Genomic DNA, 23,002 nt, shown 5'->3' with positions numbered 1-23,002 from the left:
TGCTTTGTTTAGGAATTCGTCTGCTGGTGAACATCGGGCGTGTTTCTTCCTTTTGACATTATGAATAATTTTGCTATAGACATTCATGTGCAGGTTTCTGTGTGGACTTATTTTCACTTATCTTGGGCATACACTAGGAGTGGAATTAGTTAGTCATGTAAAATCTTAGGTTCAATCATTTGAGGAAGTGCCAGTTTATTTTCCAAACCAATTGGTCTGTTTATCTTTCCCCTGAGCAGTGTTTTTGAAGGTGAAGGATGAAATCTCTCTACATCCTCACCAAATCCTACCTTGCTTTTAGAGTGTAGACACTCTAGTGAATGTGAAGTGGTAGCTGATTGTGGTTTTAATTTATATTTCCCTGATGATTAAAGATGTTGAGCATCTCGTCATATGCAGTTGGCCATGTGTACATCTTTGGAGAAATGCCTGTTAGCTTTTTGAGGCATTTTAAAATTTGATTGTCTTTTTTATTGAGTTGTAAGTATTCCTTATTTTGGATTCAAGTTCCCTACCTATAATGATTATGATTTGTAAATGCTTTCTCATTAAGATTTTTTTACTGTTGCACTATTTTAAGGGCATTTGTGCTGGGAATATTTTTTTTTTAAATATCCATTGAAGTAATTTTCTGAAAGTAAGTATTGATTAATACAATAACAATGGCAAATTATTTACTGATTATTCTTCCAATAAACTTCTTGTTGGAAAGGTAACCTGAGTAAGTATTATGAAGATAAGAAAAAAATGAGAATTGAATTTTAGGTAGAAGAAATAGAGTTAAGAAGAAAGAGAATACCATGACTTTCGAATGCAAATCTATTTTTAGTGGGTTTTGTTTGTTTTTGTTTTCTTGTGGTGCTGGGAATCCTACCTAGTACCTTTCACATGGTAGGCAAATGCTCTACCACTGAGCTATGTCTCTACTCCTCAAATAGAAATTTAATTATTCTTAGTTCACTTCTAAATTTCATATGAGTATTCATAGGCTGGAGGTAGCAAATGCAAAAAGAGCTGGACCTCATCAGAATGAAAAAAATTTGTGTGTATCAAACGATACCAAGAGAATAAAAAGGCAGGATGAAATAAAATATTTGAGAAAATATAGTTGTCAAGGATTTATAACCAGAATAGAACTTTTATAGCTCAACAATTAAAGCATAACCCACTTTTCAATGGGCAAAGAACTTGAATAGACATTTCTCCAGAAAAATAGCCAATAATCACCATCAATCATTAGGGAAACAAATCAAAACTATGGTGAGATACCACTTAATGCTCACTGGAGTGGCTAAAATAGAAAATATGGACAATAATAAATGTTAGGACTAGAAAAATTGGAAACCTCAGAAATTGTTGTTGAGATTGTCAAATGGTACAGCTGCTTTGGAAAACAGTTTAGTGTGTCCTCAAAAGGTTAAACATCAGGGTCTGGCATTGTGGCTTAGCAGTAGATCACTCACCTAGTATGTGCAAGGCTCTGGGTTTGATCCTTAGCACCACATAAAAGTAAATAATTAAAATAAAGGTATTGTGTCCAACTACAACTAAAAATATATATATATATTTTTTAAAAAGTTAAACATCAAGTTACTGTGTGATCAGTTATTAACCCAAGAGAATTGAAAACATGTCTGCCTAAAAACTTGTGCATGTGTATTCATAGCACCATTGTCCTTAATAGCTCTGAACTAGAAACAACCCAAAAGCTACTTGTTTAAGCACTGTTTATGCACAAAGCAATATACTTTGAAGACATACTCACCCCCTGATTTCATTGTGCCTGAATAGTTCTAGATAGCAGGACAAAATTTATTGATACATGAATTCCCAATTTAATTGTTAAAAGAAATTAGAGGGGGCCTGGGTTTGGTTGCACATGCCTGTCATCCCAGTGATTTCAGAGGCTGAAGCAGGAGTCATGTTTGAGGCTAGCCTCTATAATTGAACAAGTTAATGAGAACCTGTCTCAAAATAAAAGTGTAAACTGTGGAACCAACCTAGATGCCTGCCCTTCAGTAGTTGAATGGAGTCTTGTGGTTTCTCATATATGAAAAGCAGAAAAAGAAATTTTTATGAGAAGAGAAGGGAGACCAGTAGAGTAGAGAATGGGGATCAGGCTGAGGGAGAAGGGGAGTTAATGCACAGTGAAATTGACCACCTTATGCAGGATTAGGTAGTAGAAAAACCTGCTAGTTGTAAATAGCATTCTTTTCAAATTTTAAATTAAAACCTTTTTAATTTTGATCTTTGGCATCCAAAGTTATTAGAACCACTGCCCAGAGGATAACAACACATAAATTATTTGGTTCTGAGATATATAATGAACTTTATTTCTTGTGCCAATTAATTCATTGTGTCTCTATGGATTATTAGGTCCAGAAGGCTTATAGGACCAAGTTAATGCTAAGCTGAAGAGTGTCATAAAATATTGATGAAATCATATCTCCATGTTCTTGAATTTTTAGCTTTGCATCTTCTTCTTTTCCATATATATACAAAGTTAATAAATTTCATTGCTAACCATGAACTGTGATAGAATGGTTTATAGACATGTTTTCTTATTGTCTGGCTATAATGTCCTCCTTCATTTGCCTGCCCAATAAACTCCTGATTTTCACCTAAGCACCTCAGCCACCTCTAAATCCTCCCCTACCTCCAGCAGACAGGCTTTTTTCTGAAAACTCTCAGCATACCTCCTATTATAGTACTTACTTATTTTTATATTTATTTACATATTTTATATTTTTATATTTATTTTTTACTTGCCTGTTTTTGGAGCTGCTTAATCAGTGAAGTAACTGGGAGTGTTTGTACATTATGATTAACATTTGTTACAAGTTTTAATTTGTATCCACATATGTTAAAAAGGGAGCTAGGGGTTTTTAAATATTATTTTAGTTTGTTGATTCACTAGTGAAGAAATTCCAAATGCTAGGATTTATTATTTAACGTAATCATAAGTAGTGTTGTCTGACTGTATTCCTGACAGTGGGAATCAGATCAGTAATAAAGTTTTGGGGTTTTGTTTTATTTCTACTGGGGATCAAAGCCAGATATTTATAGATGTTAAGAGGGAACTCTTGCAGTGAGTGTATGTACCCCCAGCTGATAAATAAATTTTTCATTACTTTAGAAATCTCATTTTCATAGTAGGGCATTCATAATTAGTTTATGACAAAATCTTTATTAAAGGTGTTCTTGTCTACCTTTAAGAAGAAGAAACAAAGTTTCTCAGAAGATTGAAATATTTAACCACGAAAAATGATGATAGTTTTTGCTCTTCTGTGTTTCATAACCAAGTGTGTATGTACAGTTATAAAGAGAACTTGTTGTAAATGAGATTTATAACTAGCAAAATAACAATTATATTGTATAGTAAAGTGATACATGGGTAGAAGGAGATAAAAGCTAAGAAAAAAAAAACATATGATAGAAAATTGATACTTGTGGGAATAAATTGTCCCTTGGGAATTTATTAGAGCATTATAGGTTAAATTTAATGTTGAATGCAAGCAAGTTTTGTTTCTTTAAAACTTTTTGAACTTAATAGTCTACATCAGCATCAGCATCAGCATCACCGTTTCAATCTGCGTGGTATAGTGAATCTGAGATAACTCAGGGAGCACGCTCAAGATCACAGAATCAACAACGGGATCATGATTCAAAAAGACCTAAACTTTCCTGTACAAATTGTACATCTACCTCAGCTGGGAGAAATGTTGGAAGTGGTTTAAATGCAGTATCAGGTAAGAATTATACAATTTCTGTAAAAGTCACTGTAGATGTATTTTGAACTAAAGCCATTTATTGATCTTGGGTTTGAGAATAAGCAGATAGACTTTCATGTAAAATAATGGTTTGGAAATGTAGTGCAGTTTGCAAATTAACTCTTCATTTTGCAGTTTTTCTAAATTTGGTACAAATATCCTACAATATAAAGGATATTAACAGAGTAGTAATCAGGTTAAAAGTGTAGTAGTAGTAGTAGTAGTAGTAATTGGTTAAAAGTGGCATGCATTTATATGCTGGTTCTTATGGGAGATTAATTTTTCAAGTATTATTATGAAAGCCAAAGCTATTGATACATGTTGAAAACACCTCCTGAGCATATTTTATGGAAATGATAAACATGGTATATGAGGTTTATTTTCAGAAAATATGGAAACTGAGCCCAGTGTAGTGGTGCATACCTGTGATCCCAGCAATTTGGGAAGTTATGGTAGGAGGATTGCAAGTTCAAGGCCAGCTTCACCAACTTAGGGAGAACATCAGCAATTTAGCAGCTCAGTGATGGAATACCCCAGGTTCAATCCCAGTACCATAAAACAAAATAAGGAAACTGGAAACTCTTTAAATAAAAAATGAAGTTGGTGCTATCCTAGAAAGAATTCTGTTCAAGGAATTAGTTCTGATTCTAGCCATCTGAGTAGATGAATGGCATTAGGCAAGTTACTGGGATTAGGTAACTTATCCACAAAACTCCATGTCTGATATTTTGTACTCTTAGACACATACTTGTATAAATTGAGATCTGTTATTGAGAGAGCAAATTCTCCTCACTTATACTTCTCTAAATGAAATGTTAGTGCCTGAAATTGTTGTCAGAAGGAGACAAAACTTTTGATAACAAAATTGGAGATAAAATTCTCAAAATGCTCATGGATTACTAATTGAATGAATGTAAGCAATTCATTTTTATTTTGATAGGCAGGACTGCCATGTGAAAGACACTGCCCATATGAAGAATATTAAAAGTACTATATAGGATGGGTGATGGGTAAGAGCAGATTGTCCTTAACTTTGTAGACAAACACCACTGTTGCAGAGAGATTTTTTTCTTCTGCTATATAAAGGCACAGCATTAAGTACCTAGAGCTTTTTCCCTTCATTAAGGCTGTTGGGACTACGAAAGGAAGCCAAAATTTCACAATAAATAGTAAGACAAGGTGTGAGACTTAATTTTTAATTTACTTTAAAAGGAAATTGAGTAAAATTTTGATCATAATTGCAGTATATTAATTCTTACACTAAAGAATGAACCAAATATGGTAGCCATAAAAATGTTTCTGGGATGGGTATATTAGCTCTGTGGTAGAATGTATGCTTAGTATGAGTGAAGCCTTGGGGTTCAATCCCCAGTACTCCCCAAACAAATTTTTTTCCATGATAAAATTGTGTTGTGATCTGTAATTAAAATTGCATGTCAAGATGACTTTGATTTGTTTTTGGCAGTTTCCCAACATCACTTTCATTGATTATGAATTTCTGTCATCTTTGGCAGATTAGCATTTTTTATCATGTTTACATTGTAAAATATGTTTAGGAGGAGGTGACTGAGACACTGATATCATATATAAGGATAAATTTTACTGTTAAAAATGTGTTTATTGTTTAGCATGTGGAAGGCCTTGTGTTCGTTGCCCAGCACCAAAACAAACAAAAAGAGAATGAGTAGGAGAGAAAAAATATGTTATAACTGATTAGTTCATTAGTGAACGATGTGTTTTGCTGAATTTTGGTTGCAATAGGTACTTGTGGGGGTTCCCATAATAATTAACAGTAACCTCCCTCTATATTACAGAAGATTTACTCTTACCAAAAGTCTTAAATTTTCTCTAAAATAAAACTTCTTCAATTAATTTAAGATTCTTCTTGGAGGCATAATCAAGTTCCCAGATCTTCATCATTGGTACTTGGTTCATTTGGAACAGACCTAATGAGAGAGAGGAGAGATTTGGAGAGAAGAACAGATTCCTCTGTTAGTAATCTTATGGATTATAGTCACCGAAGTGGTGATTTCACAGCTTCATCATGTATGTATGAACTTCAGTTGTTAAGTACAACTTATTTAATAATGTTGTCTTTTCTTCTTTATGTCATTATAAACAGTACAGAGGAATAAATGAATTGAATCATATGTCCTTATGTAGACTTCATAAAAAATAGCATAATGTTTCTTTCCTTGTGGGTGGGTGGTGTTGGGGATCAAACCCAGGGCATCAAGCATGCCAGGAAAGTAAGTGCCCTACCACTGAACCACATCCCCAAACCACATAATATATTTTGTTGTAATGTATTCGTTGTTTTGCTTTAAAAAATATAAACAATTTACTTGAGTATTTAGAGTTTATCTGCCTTTAAGTTTGTGTTTGGTTAAATTATTCCTTTTAAGAATGCGTATGTTAAAAAGTATCATTAGATAATTCTAGTCAGTTTGTTTATAAGATATAGTTTAATAAGTAACTACTTCTAATTAGATTCTGAAATAGCTAAATGTTGAAATCAGCTATTTTAAGTTGTAATTTAGAATTATTTAGTATAACTTGAGTATGCTTCTTTTCATTAAGTTGATGTAAAGACCTACACAGTTTACATCAAAGCGTTTAAAATATTTACCCCCAAGTAATTGAAAGGGAAAACTAGTAGTCAAAATTGACAAATTAGCAGACAGAAGTGGAGTTCGATTTACATAGAAGAGGAAAGTACATTTTTTTTTAAAAAAAGTTTGGGTTATTTTAAGTAATCTTACTGGGGTGCTTTATTGAAGACAAATAAAAACACTGTTTTATTTCTTTGGCTTTGGTGGAAGGATCTTGAATAGACAGTATCAATGGCTTCTAGATTGGGGGATATAAAAATACAGGACAAAAATAGATTAAATCCCTAACAGTTTGTCCTTTCATGAGTCTCTATGTTTAGCACAGTAGTAATGGAGCTCTCCTATATGGTATATAGCTAACTGTTCTTCACAAAGAAAAATTCAAAACTCCAGTTAAGATATATTTTTATTTTTTTTTTTTTAAATATTTATTTTTTAGTAATCGGTGGACATAACATCTTTGTTGGTATGTGGTGCTGAGGATCGAACCCGGGCTGCACGCATGCCAGGCGAGCGTGCTACCGCTTGAGCCACATCCCTAGCCCCAAGATATATTTTTAAAATGCAGGTGCTAGAGCTCTGTTCTACTTCAGTTCCAAGCAATGTTCCAAGACAAACTTTTTTCTAATGAGCAATCAGAAATCCAAACTGTTCTTATTAACTTAAAAGTCAAAAAATTAGAGAAATTTTAGCTATTAGCAGGGTTTGTCATAAATTTAGAAGGGTGATAATATTTACATAAAGTAACTTTTGTGTTTATTGTATATAGTATATAATCGCCCTAGGATGATTTTGCTTTTAATCATTTTAAGGGTTAGATTGTATTACTTGATCTATATAAAATTCTTTATCAGTTTAGATTTTTGGAGACTTTTCTATTATATCAGTTTCTGATAATACATTCAACTGCTTAGCCTTCATACTGCTTTTCATTAGCTCATGATATAGTCTTTCTTTTGAATTTGCAATATTGACTTGACATGGTGGTACTTTATTTTACCAGTAGGAATAAGAAGAGAAATACATTACTGTTTTTTCTCTAATGATAGTTAAGCTCTCTAGTTATAAGACAGCAGTATTCAGCTCAAATTTAGCATTTCATTTTGCTAGCAAGTAGTAGTTAATAAATGCAACTTTAATAATATTATTTCATATAATTGGTTACCTTTCCTTCCTTTCAAAAATAGATGTTCAAGACAGAGTTCCTTCTTCATATTCACAGGGAGCAAGACCAAAAGAGAACTCATTGAGCACTTTACAGTTGAATACATCATCCACAAGCCACCAGTTGCCTTCTGAACATCAAACAATACCAAGTTATAGGGACTCCAGCAGAAATTCTTTAAGATCAAATTTTTCTCCAAGAGAATCAGAATCTGTTCGAAGCAGTGCACATCCTGGATTTTCTTATACTTCAAGCAGAGATGAAACCCCATCCATAAGCAGTTCAGAAAGAGTTGGTTCATCTCAAAGATCATTTCAAGAATCTTCTGACAATGAAGGTAGACGCACAACCAGAAGATTGTTGTCACGTATAGCTTCTAGCATGTCATCTACATTTTTTTCACGAAGATCTAGTCAGGATTCCTTGAATACAAGATCCCTGAATTCTGAAAATTCTTACATTTCTCCAAGAATTCTAACAACTTCACAGTCTCGGAGTAATGCAACATCACCTTCTGAAGTTAATGATAATAGGGGATCTGAAGCTTCTCAAGGATTTCGATTTCTGAGGCGAAGATGGGGTTTGTCATCACTCAGCCAGAATCATAGCTCTGAGCCAGATTCAGAAAATTTTAGCCAGGAATCTGAAGGTAGAAATACAGGACCGTGGTTATCTTCCTCCCTTAGAAATAGATGCACACCTTTGTTCTCTAGAAGGAGACGAGAGGGAAGAGATGAATCTTCAAGGACAACTACCTCTGACATACCATCTAGATCTCATATTTTCAGAAGAGAATCAAATGAAGTAGTTCACCTTGAAGCACAGAGTGATTCTCTTGGGGCTACTGCCAACAGACCACAAGCAGCTGGAGCATCAAGCAGTGCCTCTACAGGTGGCTCCTCATCAGATTCTGCTCAAGGTGGAAGAAATACAGGAATAGCAGGGATTCTTCCTGGTTCCTTATTCCGATTTGCAGTTCCCCCAGCACTTGGAAGTAATTTGACCGACAATGTCATGATCACTGTAGATATTATTCCTTCAGGATGGAATTCAGCTGAGGGAAAGAGTGAAAAAACTAAAAGTGCACCTTCAAGAGATCCAGAGAGATTACAGAAAATAAAAGAGAGGTAAATCTGAATATTCATCTTAAGCTGTATAGCTAGAACAAATTAGAGAAAGAATTCTTTTTAATTGTATATGACTTCTAATAATATTGGATACCTGAAATTCCTTCCCAAACATACTTATATGATGGTACTGTTTCACTTACAGATAAATGGGGAAAATTAATAATGAGGTAGGCACTTGGGGTTGTAAATTGCATCAAGAAATAATCTAATGGTTATTTTTAACCAATTTAGGATGTAGGTACAAACAGATTTTTTAAAATGTTAGTCTCTTATCCTCTTTCTTGATTAGACTTTTACTAAACGGGGTTGGCAAGAGATAATAAATCTGTATTAGTCTTTACTGAGTTTATTTTGTTTACCATTTACTGGGATCAAACCCAGATGCATGCTACAACTGAGTTACATACCTAGCCACGTCTTCCCCACCTTTTTTTTTTTTTTTTTTTTTTTTTTTTTTTTTGAGATGAGGTCTTACAGAGTTTCCGAGGCTGGCTTTGGAATCCTGCTCAGACTCACTAATAACAGGGATTACAGCAATGCACCACTGCACCTAACTTTGTTTTGTTTTTGAAGCTTAAGTGTATATTGAATGTTCTTTACATATTCGGATTTATTAATAGGTGTCAGGTTTTTTTGTTTGTTTTGTTTTGTTTTGGGGGGGTGGGGTACTGGGGGATTAAAATCAGGGACACTCAACCACTGAGCGACATGACATCCCAGCCCTATTTTTGTATATTATTTAGAGACAGGGTCTCACTGAGTTGATTAGTGCCTTGCTTTTGCTGAGGCTGACTTTGAACTCAGGATCCTCCTGCTTCAGCCTCCTTAGCCGCTGGGATAACAGGCATGAGCCACTGTGCCCTGCAAGTGTCAGTTTTAATTCAGGTCTTGCAGTGTTTTTGTACGAAAGAAATCTTTTACACAACTTCTTCTATGAGCTATCTGCTGGAGGAATGTAGTAACTATTATAATTCTTGCCCTCAAGGTTAGGTTGATTAGAATGCAATATTGTACATAGAAGGCAAAGTCAAAGAGAAACAATTGGAGAAGTTGCCTCAGCTCAGCAAGAGACCAGGCAGGGACTCATATGAGTTAATGCTCTGAATTTCTGGGCCCCAAGCTGAGGTTGCAAGGGGCTTTTATAGGAAATTTGACATCATTTCTTAACCATAACAACATTGGTGAGTTTTAATTCTTGGCCTGTATGACCAAAGACCATGCATAGGGAATTTATGGTAAGTGGCTCACAGGTGTAGAACAAACACTACAGCACTTGTGAGTTTTATTGGGAAGTAGCCTTCACCATAGGCAGAAGTAATGTTGTAGGGAACAGATGAGGTAGGACACCAAAGATAGCAGGAAACAGTTTAGTTGGCTGCAGCCAGGTTCAGAGGGTATAGCTTTCACTGTAATCAATTAATCCCCTGAACCTTGAGTAACTAATAAAGAAGTGTTCAGTATCTGAGTGCTGGTCTCTTTCAGGCCTATGGCCAAATTTAATTATTATAAGATAGAGCAACAGGAAATAGGAAGCACAACTCCGATGAACTCTTTTGTAGAGATTCTTTAGTCTTAAGATAATTATGGTAAAGATTTCTGGAGAAACTTAATTAAGATTTTCTGTGGAGGAGGGGGGTGCCACTACAGTAACTCAAGATAATTTGAGCTTACTTCCCTAAGAGTTGTATTTCTAATAACTAAGTCTTGGAGGTAATGGTTTAGACAACAGTTAATTGTCCTAGCAATCAAGCTATGTAGGAACATTTCTTCCCAGTTCAGAAAGTTAAAAATTATAGGCATCTGTTGGATCTCTGGCCTTGGAAGCCTGTCACAGAGATGTTTGCATTTCAGTCTCCTAAAGATAGCTATTTACAATCCAGTAGATTCAGACCCATAATTTCGCGGAGAAAGGCTGAGGGTGGGAAATGAACCCCTTCCTCAGGCTTTGGTTTTTCATTATAATGTTCTTATAATTTCATTTTATAATCAGGTCTGATATCTCTGCCACAAAACATTAGGCCTGTACCCTTTCTGGTTAGATAGTTTGAAAAGCAGCCCTTTGAGGATATTTTACCACAATATGTGTCTGTATTTTCATTTTGCCTTATATATGAGAATTTTAAGAATTGATCTCCTAAGTGAAAAATAAACTTAATAGGTTAGAAAGTTAAAAGTAATACAAATGCCATATTTTCAACCTTTCTAAATAATTTATGCGTGGCTGTTTCTCTGATAAAGCTAAGGCATGAAAATTACCTAAAAGTTGTAAATCTGCTTGTTGCTTTCCACAAATCTTTTGCCAGATTCATTAGGAGACTATACAATTCAGGTTGTATTTTGGTAGCAGTTCAGCATTCAGTATTATCTGTTTATTTGCCCTTTGGTGTCAAGGTAGACTATTATAGGAATTTTAACAAAGTTATTTTGTTGTTATCAAATTACTATTCTGCATGTAAATTAAATAACATCTAAATTAAATAGCATTTGTTGACCTGACAAATGTTAATAGAAATTGTTCTGTGCTTTAAAAGTCTACCCTTGTAGAAATCTGGATGATTCAATAAGATTGCTGGGGGTGGGGAAATGGAGAATTTAACGTCTTATTCATTTTTTACTATGATCTAATACAAGAAAGTTAACAGTTGAAAAATAGGTGGTTCTGCTAACATATAACTGAGAAAGCACAAGTCAATATGTGTTTATTCACTGAAATAGTCTTAAATTTGGGGGAGTGATGAGAGACAAAAATGAAGAGTATATATAAAGTGACTGTGAAAAATATGGGAACTTAAAACTGTGCTACCAAAGACATATTTACTTAAATCACTTAAAGATAAGTGGTAGAATACCCTGTTTCATTTACTTTAAAATATTTGTTATAAATTTTTATTCTCAGTGAAATTTTTTTATGATTACTGTTTATTTTTATCACTGCTTTGTTGTTTTTGTCCTTTACTTTTTCCACTTAGTATGAGGAGAATAATAATGAGAGATTAGGATTATATGTAATTGGAATGATATACTAAGATGAATTATTATTTCTGTCTTGGGAAACTGTGCCTTCTTTTCTAGCCTTCTTTTAGAGGACTCTGAAGAAGAAGAAGGTGACTTATGTAGAATTTGTCAGATGGCAGCTGCATCTTCATCTAATTTGCTGATAGAGCCATGCAAGTGCACAGGAAGTTTACAGTATGTCCACCAAGAGTGTATGAAAAAGTGGTTACAGGCCAAAATTAACTCTGGTAAGATTTACCCCTTTGTGTATTTTGTTTCCAATTTTTTTCCAAGAGATACACGTATGTATTCATTTTGGCTAACAAAGTTATAATTTATTAATTGTTGAATTTAGACTTACCTAATTTTGAATTTAGACTCTTACAAAAAGTATCATAATCATTTTTTTAGAAAGAGCATTTGTCATGCTTTATAAATTTGTTTATAATAATATTTCTATGGTATTGCTACCCAACTGTTTCTTCATACATATATAAAACAATTTACAATTCCTGATGACGCTTATGTCATGTAAAATCTTTCTGAATCAAAGAAATACACTCAACATTTACCATCTGTATTTTTGAGAAAAACTCGTTTCTCATGCTGTTGTATCACTTATCACATTAGGATAATACCTATCACAGGGTCCATTTGTTCATTGAGAACTGTTACAGAGCCAGGCACGTTTAGTAAATAAGAACAACTAGGCACCTGCTCTTGTGCGTATATTGGCTGTTAAAGGAATACCTTTCTTAGGTGAGGATATTTAAACTGATAGCTGATCAGTGAGGAACTAGCTATTCCAGAGTGAGAAGGGAATTTTTATCAGAACAGCTAGTACAAAAACTTTAAAGATGGGGATGACTTCAGTGTATGATGCTCAGTATAGCTGGTGTATAATTAGTGATGGTGGGGAAGGTGTGATACATCAGTAGTGAGAGGTCAGCAGAAACTTTTGTTGTTGTTTTTTAGAGGGGAAGAACTAGTTACCTTTATTTTTATGTGGTGCTCATAATCAAATCCAGTGCCTCACAGGTGCTGGGCAAACACTCTGCCACTGAGCTACAGCCCTAGCCCCTTGTGCAAGACTTTTGAAGATAAATTCTAAAGCTAGATTTTTACCTAAGTATGATGGGAAGCCACTGAGGGGAAAGGAATAAAATGGTATTATTTATATTTGGCTGCTCTGTGAATAATGAATTTTAGGGAGATCAGGTGTAGAGGCAGGAAGACCAACCAGCAAGCTATTACAGTAGCACTTGCTAGAGTTAGTAATGGCTATCTAGATGTGGTAGTAGTGACAATGATGATAGAAATTCATAGATTTTGATATGGTTTTGGAGGTAAAATTGGATTGGAAAGAAGCCAGAAATATAACAGATTTGGGACAGGAAACTAAGTGTTCTGTTTTGGACATTTGTATTTGTGCTACTTTTTAGGTGACCATATAAAAGTGGTCGAGTATTCTATTAGCTAGACAAGCCTGGCACTTTGGGAGAAATACTCAAAAGTTACAGTTAAGGAACCAGAAGGAAATAAATAAATAACATTTTAAATAGTCTTCTAGTGAAGGAGTTAAATATCAGAGACATATGCCCAGGACAGTGCCCTGGGACACCCAAATATTTACTGAGAGCAAAGGAGATTTAAAGAGCAGCCTCTAGTTAGATAGGAAGAAAGCTAAGAAAATGTTATGTTGTACAAGCCTAAGGGCAATATGATCAACCTTATACTGCTGAGGTGTCAAGTAAAGTAAGAATAGTGAAATGACAGTTGGTTTTGATAACATATAGATATCCTGATTGGTGACTTCAGTCTCTGGAGTGAGTTAGATAGGACTGAGGAGAGAAAAGGAAATTAGAAAGGGCAGACAGCAACATAGACCTCTCTTTCAACAAATTATTGCCAGGGCTACTGGAGACAGCATCAGGAATTAGAGAATCTTAATGGGTCACAGAAAGTGTTTCAGATTGGATACTTTCAGTCATGTGTTTGAAAATCCAGTGGAGAGGGGGAAAAAATCTTTGAAAAAGAGATTAAGATGGGATCCAGAGCACAAATTGTTGAATGATTACCCTTTGAAAGAAGGGATGTTTCATTTCCCGAAAGCTATTGTTGACATCAGTTTGTTGGTTTGGTGGGAGGATGCATTGCTTTCTATATAATTGTTTCTAATTTGTTAAAGAAATATGTTTTTTTATCTGATTGTGAGACAGGTTAGGAGATTTTGAAATGTGGGCAAAATAGCATTCTAAGTCTGTATGGTAGGATTTCCAGGTAGCAGTAGTATCCATAACTATGATTTTAGGCAGGGGGTCTAACTCAGTGGTAGAATGCTTGACTAACATGTGCAAGGCCCTGGGTTTGATCCCCAGTGCTACAGAAACACAAATTTTAAATAACATTTTAAGGTGAGACACATGCATTTTTTGAAAAAGCAGCTTTGCAGTTTCTTGGATACAGACACTGAGTTTATTGGGCTTGGGTCCTTTACTTGGTAAATATCACAGAGGGTGTTAAGGGTATCATTAAGCACATAATTGTGGTATGATGTTGTAAATTTAAATCAGGAAGTGGATAGAAAATGGTAAAGTCAATGTCTTTGAGTCTTGATATTAAAGAGAGCTGCCAGACAAGTTGAAAAGAGCTGGAGTGATTAAATTGTAGGTATGCAAAATGAGAAGATGCTTGAAATGAAGATCCTAGGAGTAGTGCAGGTCAGGGTATGACCTTAAAGTGGGTACCTGAGGTGGGATCATAATGGAATTCAAAGTGAATTATTCTATGTGGATGTTGAAATAACCAAAAAATAAGTTGATAAGGAAGATGCAAGCTGGGCACGGTGGTGTACAGCTGTAATCCCAGAGACTTGGAAATGTGAGGCATAAGGATTGCAAGTTCAAAGCCATCCTCAGCAACTTAGCAAGACCCTGTTTCAAAATAAAAAGTGAAAAGGACTGGGTTTGTTGCTCAGTGGTAGTGCTCTGGGTTTAATCTCTAGTACCAAAAAAGAAGAAAGTGGGGGCTGGGGCTGTAGCTCAGTGGTAGAGTGCCTCACACGTGTGAGGCACTGGGTTCGATCCTCAGCACCACATAAAAATAATAATAATAAATAAATAAATGTATTTTTAAAAAAAGAAAGTAGCAAGTCATTTGATGAATGAGGTTTGAAAATATCGATGAGTGAGCATCTGTCCTCACTTCTTGGTTATGAGGTACGAGGGACTCTGGGATAAAAATGCCTAGAAAAGAGGATGTTTTAGTCAGAAGGCACTGTGATTCACACATAAAGGTAAAGAGATGATTCAAAAAGTCTGGTTCTTAAAAGAATTTATTGGTGTTAGACCATGAGTACTAGAGAACCTGGTAGGGTGCGAAATTAATAAATGAACATAAGTGTAAGATTAGGGCCTGATAAGTATAGCTTGGTGACATAAGTAGATATGTTGTGAAGTTTGATAGCAGTGTTATTAATTTTCATATTCTGTTGGAGGAGTCAGATTACCCATTCAAGACAGAGATTAGGTGCCACTGGGAACTCTTTTTTTTTTTTTTTTTTTGGTGGTGGTGGTGGTGCTGCTGGGGATTAAACACAGGGCTTTGTGCATGCAAGGCAAGCACCCTGCCAACTGAGCTCTATCCCCAGCCTGCCACTGGAAACTTTTCCTGCAAATTTCTGAAATGTGGTTCTTAAGGAATAAGCAGAATCTTTCTTTGAAGGAGTATGAGTGGGGAAGTAGTCTACTTTATAAGCTTGTCTGAGTCCCAGGCTCTGGAACAATGCATTTCTTTTGTAGCTGCCTCTTCTCTTAGTAGTTTGGTGTTACGATAACCTTATAGGCTTAATTAGTCACTACCATGAGGTGTTATTAAGATTCATTAAGAGATTACACATGAAGTGCTTAGCATGGTTCTTGACACTGAGTAAGGGCCCAGCAATGTTAGATATTACCAAAATGAAGAACAACTTGATTCAACTTCTGATACCCTGGCAATTGGATTGTTAATGTTGAGTGTGGAGGAACATATAATACAAGTTTATTGCTTAAGAACATTGCCTTTTTGGAGTTATACTAGACTAGACTATTGTCTCCAACACTCAGCTAGCTATAGGCTCTTGAGAATGATTATATTCATTTATTTATTTATTTATTTTTGTAAGGTACTGAGGATTGAACCCAGGGGAACTCTACCCCCTGAGCTATAATACCAGTGTGTTTTCTCCTGTTTGCTTGTCCCTTTCCTGTGGAATAGCTTGCCACTTTTTTTGTTATTGTTTGGTTTTGGTTTGTTTTCTTATTAAGAACAACTCTTATTTTGGGTTCATAGATCTCCAGCCCTTTTATTTTTTATTTTTAGACAAGAGTCTTGCTGGACTTGAACTTTAGGGTCATGATAAACAAAATGCTCTTAGATTAAATCAAGTATGAGAGAAAATGATGCATTCAAGAGACTGTAAAAACAAGATACATGAGGCCAATGCCAGTATAACACAGCATGTCATTTTTACAATAAACTTTTGTTTTCATAAGCTAAAGGAGTATCAATCTTCTCCTTGACTAAACTGTGCATGATTGTATAGCAAAAATCGAATGTACTTTGTCTACAACTCATTGTGAGACATTATCATATACTTCCTCAGATTGGAATTTACCTTCCTTTTAGCTGTTTTCTTGAAAATATGCATTAGTTTAAGAGTTTTTTATACTTCTTAAGATGGGCTACTGATTACTCTCTGCAGAATCTCTAAAACCTCTAATTATTGTTTGGCACAAAACACTAAGAAATGTGAGTTGAATTTAATTTAAACATCTTATTTGTTTTTCATGTAACTTATTCTAATTTAGGACATTTTTTATTTGGAAACCCTGTTTAAAGCAAGAATGGGGAATCTACATTTTTAATTACACTAAACCTACTAAATTGGAGCCAGAATTTTATAATAATCAACTGTTTAATGCATTTGAAACAAATGTTTCCCTCTTTTAAAAAAATGTGTTAAAATAGATATAAAAATTTCCATTTTGACTATGTAAGTGTATACTTAAGTTGCATTTATTGTGTAACCATCACTACCATGTATTTTCAAAACCTTTTCATACCCAACACAGAAACTGTACCCTTAAAATGCCGTAACCCCCCACTCCTTCCCAGTCCCTGGTAACTTTTGATCTACTTTCTGTCTCTCTGAATTGGCCTAATGTAGATATGTCACGTAAGTAGAATCATAAAATATTTCTTGTTTTGTATCTATCTTATTTAGCAAAATGAATGCTTTCAGGGTTCAGCCATAGTGTTAGCATGTATCAGGACTTAATAATTCTTTTATAGGCAAAAGTAGCTGGGTTGGTTGGTTGGTTGGATTTGTGGTGCTGGGCATCAAACACAGGGCATTGCAAATGCTAGACAGGCACTCCACCATAGAACTACGTTTCCACTCCCAGAGAGCTGCTTTAATCTGGACACAGGTGTGGACACATTTTTCCCCTGTTAGTCAGCAGGGCAGGCACATTCCTTAGAAGCCAGGAGATCTTAGTGTAGGCTATTATCTGAAAGACACTGGCCTGATTATGTAAAAACTAGCTGTTTGAGATGTTATCATTAAACTGCTTACATGGTATCTAGTCAAGATACTTGAGGAAGAAGTAGGAAGCATGGATGACATTCCATTGCCTGGCATTCCATTACCTCTTTCAGCTTCCCTCAATCAAAAGGATATGTGAACATCAAGGAGAAGAATATAGCAGAGATATTTGAATAATGGGTGGAGGCTTAAATATCATAGGATAGGACTTGACATGCACATTGGGTGTTACAGATTACTATTTTAAGAGATGTTACTGGTTTATTGAAGGAACATAATCTCTCTCCTACTATACTCTCCCCTTTTTTTCTAGTCCCCTTCTTGAAACTTTCTGCATTTTAAACCTAAAAATTAGGAGGGGAAATGTTTTTCAAGGACAGTATAAAATAAGTCTTACTTGTCATTTAATTTTTACCAGGTTCTTCATTAGAGGCTGTAACCACCTGTGAACTTTGTAAAGAGAAGTTGCAGCTTAACCTGGAGGATTTTGATATTCATGAACTACATAGAGCTCATGCAAATGAACAAGTTAGTATATTTTGCCTAATTTGGTAAGTGTCTATTCTATGCTTAAAGGACAGCTCTTGAAGAAAAGATTAAGTCATGGTCAGAAGCCCTGCATTAAACTAGCAATAATACTTTTAACATAAATCTGTTACTGCATTAGGTGTTTGTAATTTTTCTGTAACTTTAAGTGAAAGGCAGTCATTGTACAGGTTTTTAATTCATCAAGGTAAAATTTGTTGTGCTCCCTAAATAAGCCTGAAAATAATAAAAACTTAGGAAAGTGGTTCCAGAATAGGCATGCCAACCTTTTTTCCCCAGAACTGTATTTGAGATGCTTAAATGATAGAATAAAGAGCTCAATATCTTTCCCTACTGAAGGAAAACTCTGGGAGCAGAAAGTATGTGTTTAAGGAGATCAAAAGGGTGACCCTAGAGCCCAACTATCCAAGTGTGGTTAGTGTATTTGTTATGAAAAGAAATACGATGGCAAGGGAATGTATGAAGTGCTTGACCCTTCCCTGACCCCAATTTTATACGAGATGAGGTACACACAATATCAAAATAATTTTAAAGTGGACAATTCAGTGGTTTTGATACATGTTCAAAGTGATGTGCAACCACCATTTGTCTAGCTATGAAATATTTTCATTACTTTACAAAGAGAATCCTGTAGCGAATTCTATAGCCATTACTAGTTGTTCCCATTCAATCTTTTAGCCCCTGGCATCTACCAGTCTATTTAATAAACTTAAATGCTTAATCACCTTGCAGGAATTAGATATAGATACATTTCTTCTAGTTTATCAGTGAACTCTGACTTATTCTTCCCTGATCTGGACATTTCATATAAATAAAATTTTATAATATATAAGGTCTCTTGTGAATAGCCTTTATTTTTAAAATAAATCATTTAAGAATTCCCAGATCTCTTAAAAATAAAAGATCATGATTGCTTAGATTGTTTAGATCAGGCTTAAGAATCACTGATTTCTAAAGAATGAAACATTGGTGGTTTGTATAAAATAACTGCTATATTTTATAACAATTTTATTATATTCCTCTAATGAGCCAGTCGTCCAAAAAGAAAATAACTTTCAGCAATCACTTCAATCCCCAAAAAGTCTACATAGACAGCTGAGCATTTGTATTTTAAAGAACAGGGGAAAGAGTATATAGTATATATGGAATAGTGCAGGGAAAAGAAATAATTTTAAAGAATGAGTAGGTTTCAAAAGGATTCTCTCCTGCCATCTTCCTTCTTTTGATGTTCATCATTTCTCTTAAAATGAAGGCTTTGGTTTTTCATTCAGGGAGTGTTTTTATTGTTCTCAAAGCACTTTAATGACTCACATTCTTACATGACTTAGAAATGTTTGGAAATACCTGGTGGAGTCATTATTTAAAACAATGACTGGTCTGATTAAGCTTCCCAGCTTTAATTTGTTTGTTTTATATGTATCATGGATTCTAGTGACCTGACAACTACCCTAATTTTAAGTGATTATTTTGATAGTTAATTTCCTCATTTTCTAGTGGCTTCATTTTTCTGCAAGGTGATTAAGCATTTAAGACTTAGTAAAAATTTTCTTGATATGTGAATTTTTTGAGTTACAAAATAAGCATTTTAAAAAACAAATTTCAAATTTCTTGAATACTCTGTAGAATCTGATAACCAAATACTTGCTAAAAATAAATACTAAAAATACACAATTATTAACTTGATGATTTAATTGCTCAAAAAAGGCACAACTTACCTTTTCACTGTTAAAATTATAGGACAAATCAGATTTTTGTTTTTTCAGTGCTGGGGATCAAACCCAGGGCCTCACACATGCCAGAAAATTGCTGTACCACTGAGCCACATTCCTATCCCTAGATGTTTTAAAAATACTAATATGATTTGTAATCATAGCTTTAAAATAACAGAACAGGGCTAGGGATATTGCTCAGTGGTAGAGCACTTACCTAGCATATTTGAGACCCTGGGTTCTGTTTCCAACACACCATACATGCGTGTACACACACACACACACACACACACACATAGTTTGAAACCAAAGGACTCTTTTTACCAATTAAAATTTCTGTGTGAATGAGTTACAGTATTATCTTGTTAGTTCATTCTTATATTTTTCTGTTGCCTTCAAACTAATTATATTACACATGAAATACTTGAGCTACCAGAATAGGTATTAGTTTAGTAATATATTGATTTAGTGTAAATAAATATATTAAGCCAACATATAGCTACTTACTTTTTGTAAAAGGCAATCCATTATGAGCTTTATAAAAAACCAAAGCATTCATTCTACTATCAAATTATTTAAAAGCTAAACTTTTATATAAATCATTACACAAAGGAAGACTGAAAATAAAGAAGATAGTCACACACCTGTTTGGACTTATGGCATTAGTAAAATGTTAGGGAATTATGAAGGGCAACTTTTTATTTCTTATTTTAATAGAATGGCACTGTATGCCTTACCAGGAATTAGATATAAATATATTTCCTCTAGTTTATCAATGAACTCTGACTATCGGTCACATTTTAATTTTTCCTTCTCCATTTTTCTTTTTCTCCTGTTTGCTTCCCTGTTGAAGGCTGAGTATGAGTTTATCAGCTCTGGTCTCTACCTAGTTGTGTTATTACACTTGTGTGAACAAAGCTTTTCTGATATGATGGGAAATACAAATGAACCAAGCACACGTGTCCGAGTAAGTAATACTGGAATGGGGAAGAGGGAGGGTGTGATACAGCAGCAAGTATTTGCCTTGGAAAAACAAGTTAAAAATAAAAGTATTGTAGATTTAATGAAAATTGCTGTCTTCCTTACTTCTGCACAAGCTTTATTTTCTCATAAAGCTATTTAGAGAAGGAAGTAATTTTCCAGCTCTTGAAAGTAATTGGAATATATTTCAGGGAAAAAAGGGACAGAATTATGAACACCAAGGATATGTGTTTTTTAATATTTAAAGGGGGGGCCCTCAGTATTAACAGGTTAGGATCCTGAAATTGAACTCTAAAAGCCAAAAGTAAATTGACTTCATTTGTTTGTTAGTACACTGTAAAAAATGATCAGCAAACTAATTTTTTAAGTGTCCATAATACAAACTAAAATATGGACTAGTTGCTGTTAACTGTGTACACTATTAACCATAATAAAACATTTAGACTAGCTGTATGTTAGGTATTTGTTAAGTAAACAATGCTGTTTGCCTCTGTATACTGAAGGAAACTTGTACTCTGTTGTCTAGGCCATTTTGCGTAGCAGGGCCTAGGGTCTCTACTGTATCTATTATTACAGAATCATTCTGAATATTAATATATTGAAATGTGTTCATAAATATATCTTTCAGACTAGTTTTTGTATAAATGTTCACTTTGTTGATTAAAAATTTAGTAGATTTTATGTTAAGATGTAATGTTTTTATTTTGAAAATTATATCAAAAGGGTACAATTCAATGTATATAATACTCCTATTCACTTTTATCATGTGAATATTATAACAGTGAGTCTATTGAAAAATTATCATTGAAAGAACAGAGAATAAACTATCAGAAGCAACATTGAGAATTTAAACAAAGATCTCTTGACTTCTAAGTACTTCATAAATCATGAGCCCTTAGCTTTAGTTAACTCCATTAAATGATTTCTACAAGTGTCTTAACTCTTTTGAGAATGAATAAACCATGTAAAGCATATGTCTGCAGAATTTATACCTTGAAAAAAACATTATTATTATTATTATTATTATTATTATAAGATTAAAGTGATTCTTAGAATTTTTTGAAGTATAAAATGTATCTAGAGCTATCAAATTTAGGCAGGCATATTTGAATTCATTTTGTCCAAAGAGCAAGGGTTTTGGGGGGCCCTCCCCCTTTATTTCATAATTTTTAAAAAGTATAAGAAAACCATGCCATTGGATGTAATTATTTTATTGTATGTTTCCAGTTCCAATAAACTGGTTTCTACCTCATTGATAATGATTATATAAAACATTTAATAATAACACCCTTAAGGTTATAATTTTTGATGTAGGGGGAGAAAGTCCCCTATTAAAAGGATTAAAATGATGTTTGATTTTTTTAAGTAAAAATGAATCTCCTATACTGATTCTTTCTTTAGATCCATTTGCAACATTTAAACTACTGTATTTCTTTCTGCATTGTTTCTAGTTTATTAACCTTGCAAGAACTCTTCAGGCACATATGGAAGATCTCGAAAGTAGGTGGAATTTCCCCTCCCCAGACTTGTTGAATTTACTTTTGCAAATTAAACCCACAGAACAAAACATAAGTATATAAACTCTTTTCTACCAAATTAGATCCTCATTTATAGGCTTATTAATACCAAAATGATTGATCTGGGAAATATGGGTTGGGCAATTGACACTAGTTTTTTAACAGAATTGAAATAAATTATTTATTTTAAGGTAAGGAAGGATGTAATTTTAACCACTAGCATTTTATTATAAATAAGTTATTTTTGATCACTTCAAATTTAGCACTTGTAATAAAATCATAAATTTACTAATCAAGGCATATCTCCTATTTTAGTGTTTTAAGAAATTTTACTTTTTATTTAGTTCATTAGATCATAAAATGTTTTCCTTGGTATTTACATGGTTCTAGGAAAACAAAGGAGAAAAGAATCCTGATTCTAAGTCCATAACAAAAGCCCTAAGGTTTTCTGTTCCTTGTTCAGGTCCTTGTGGATATTTTATGTAGATAGCTCCAATCTCTTTTAAGACCACACACACCATTAGGCTTGTCTGAGTTTCCAGATGAAAGTACATAAACCCCAAATCTTCAAAGGCATTTAACAGCCCATCCTCTTCAAAGTCCAATTGCTTCATGCCTGGTGGGTACATCTCTATAACAGTTGCTTGAAAATCCAAGGTTACCCCTATTCAATATCTGCCTCTTCTACTTTTCCACCCAAAGCAAAAGATTCCCCATTCTAGTATGCTATTTGAAGTGTTTTTAACTATGTATTCACCATTTGGTTACCCATATACTCATCCTCAAAATTCTTGGAGTGTTACCTATAGTGTGTATAAGATTTTTGCATTTAGACAAAGCTCAGCATCCTTTGATAATAGTTCTCGTAAAAACCTTTTGATTTCTCGAATATTATCAGGATGTGGATTTTTCTAAGTTAGTTTACTAATTTTAAGTTTTAAAAGGATTTCAGATAAAACTGAACAACACATTTTTATCATTTTAATTAGTA

At 34.1% G+C, this 23,002-nt stretch overlaps 1 protein-coding gene across 5 annotated transcripts in view; it reads left to right on the top strand.

Moving 5' to 3' along the window:
- The window catches only part of Marchf7 (membrane associated ring-CH-type finger 7), a 52,750-nt gene that overhangs the window by 26,977 nt on the left and 2,771 nt on the right, over window positions 1-23,002 (top strand). For 3 of the 5 annotated variants that reach the window (XM_027937938.2, XM_027937940.2, XM_071619136.1), the window contains exons 3-9: window positions 3,554-3,749; window positions 5,649-5,816; window positions 7,570-8,674; window positions 11,750-11,919; window positions 17,677-17,786; window positions 20,367-20,480; window positions 21,946-21,994. In XM_027937938.2, coding sequence (XP_027793739.1) covers window positions 3,554-3,749; window positions 5,649-5,816; window positions 7,570-8,674; window positions 11,750-11,919; window positions 17,677-17,786; window positions 20,367-20,480; window positions 21,946-21,994 — 1,912 coding nt within the window. Of the gene's footprint in view, window positions 1-3,553; window positions 3,750-5,648; window positions 5,817-7,569; window positions 8,675-11,749; window positions 11,920-17,676; window positions 17,810-20,366; window positions 20,481-21,945; window positions 21,995-23,002 lie in introns of those variants that run through there. The other 2 variants (XR_003583131.2, XM_027937941.2) reach the window with 2 other exon arrangements.

The sequence above is a fragment of the Marmota flaviventris genome, chromosome 11 (genome assembly GCF_047511675.1).
Source record: "Marmota flaviventris isolate mMarFla1 chromosome 11, mMarFla1.hap1, whole genome shotgun sequence".
NCBI classification, from domain to species: Eukaryota; Metazoa; Chordata; class Mammalia; order Rodentia; family Sciuridae; genus Marmota; species Marmota flaviventris.
Note: the sequence above shows the minus strand (reverse complement) of the source record. Positions and strands in the feature narration are given on the sequence as shown.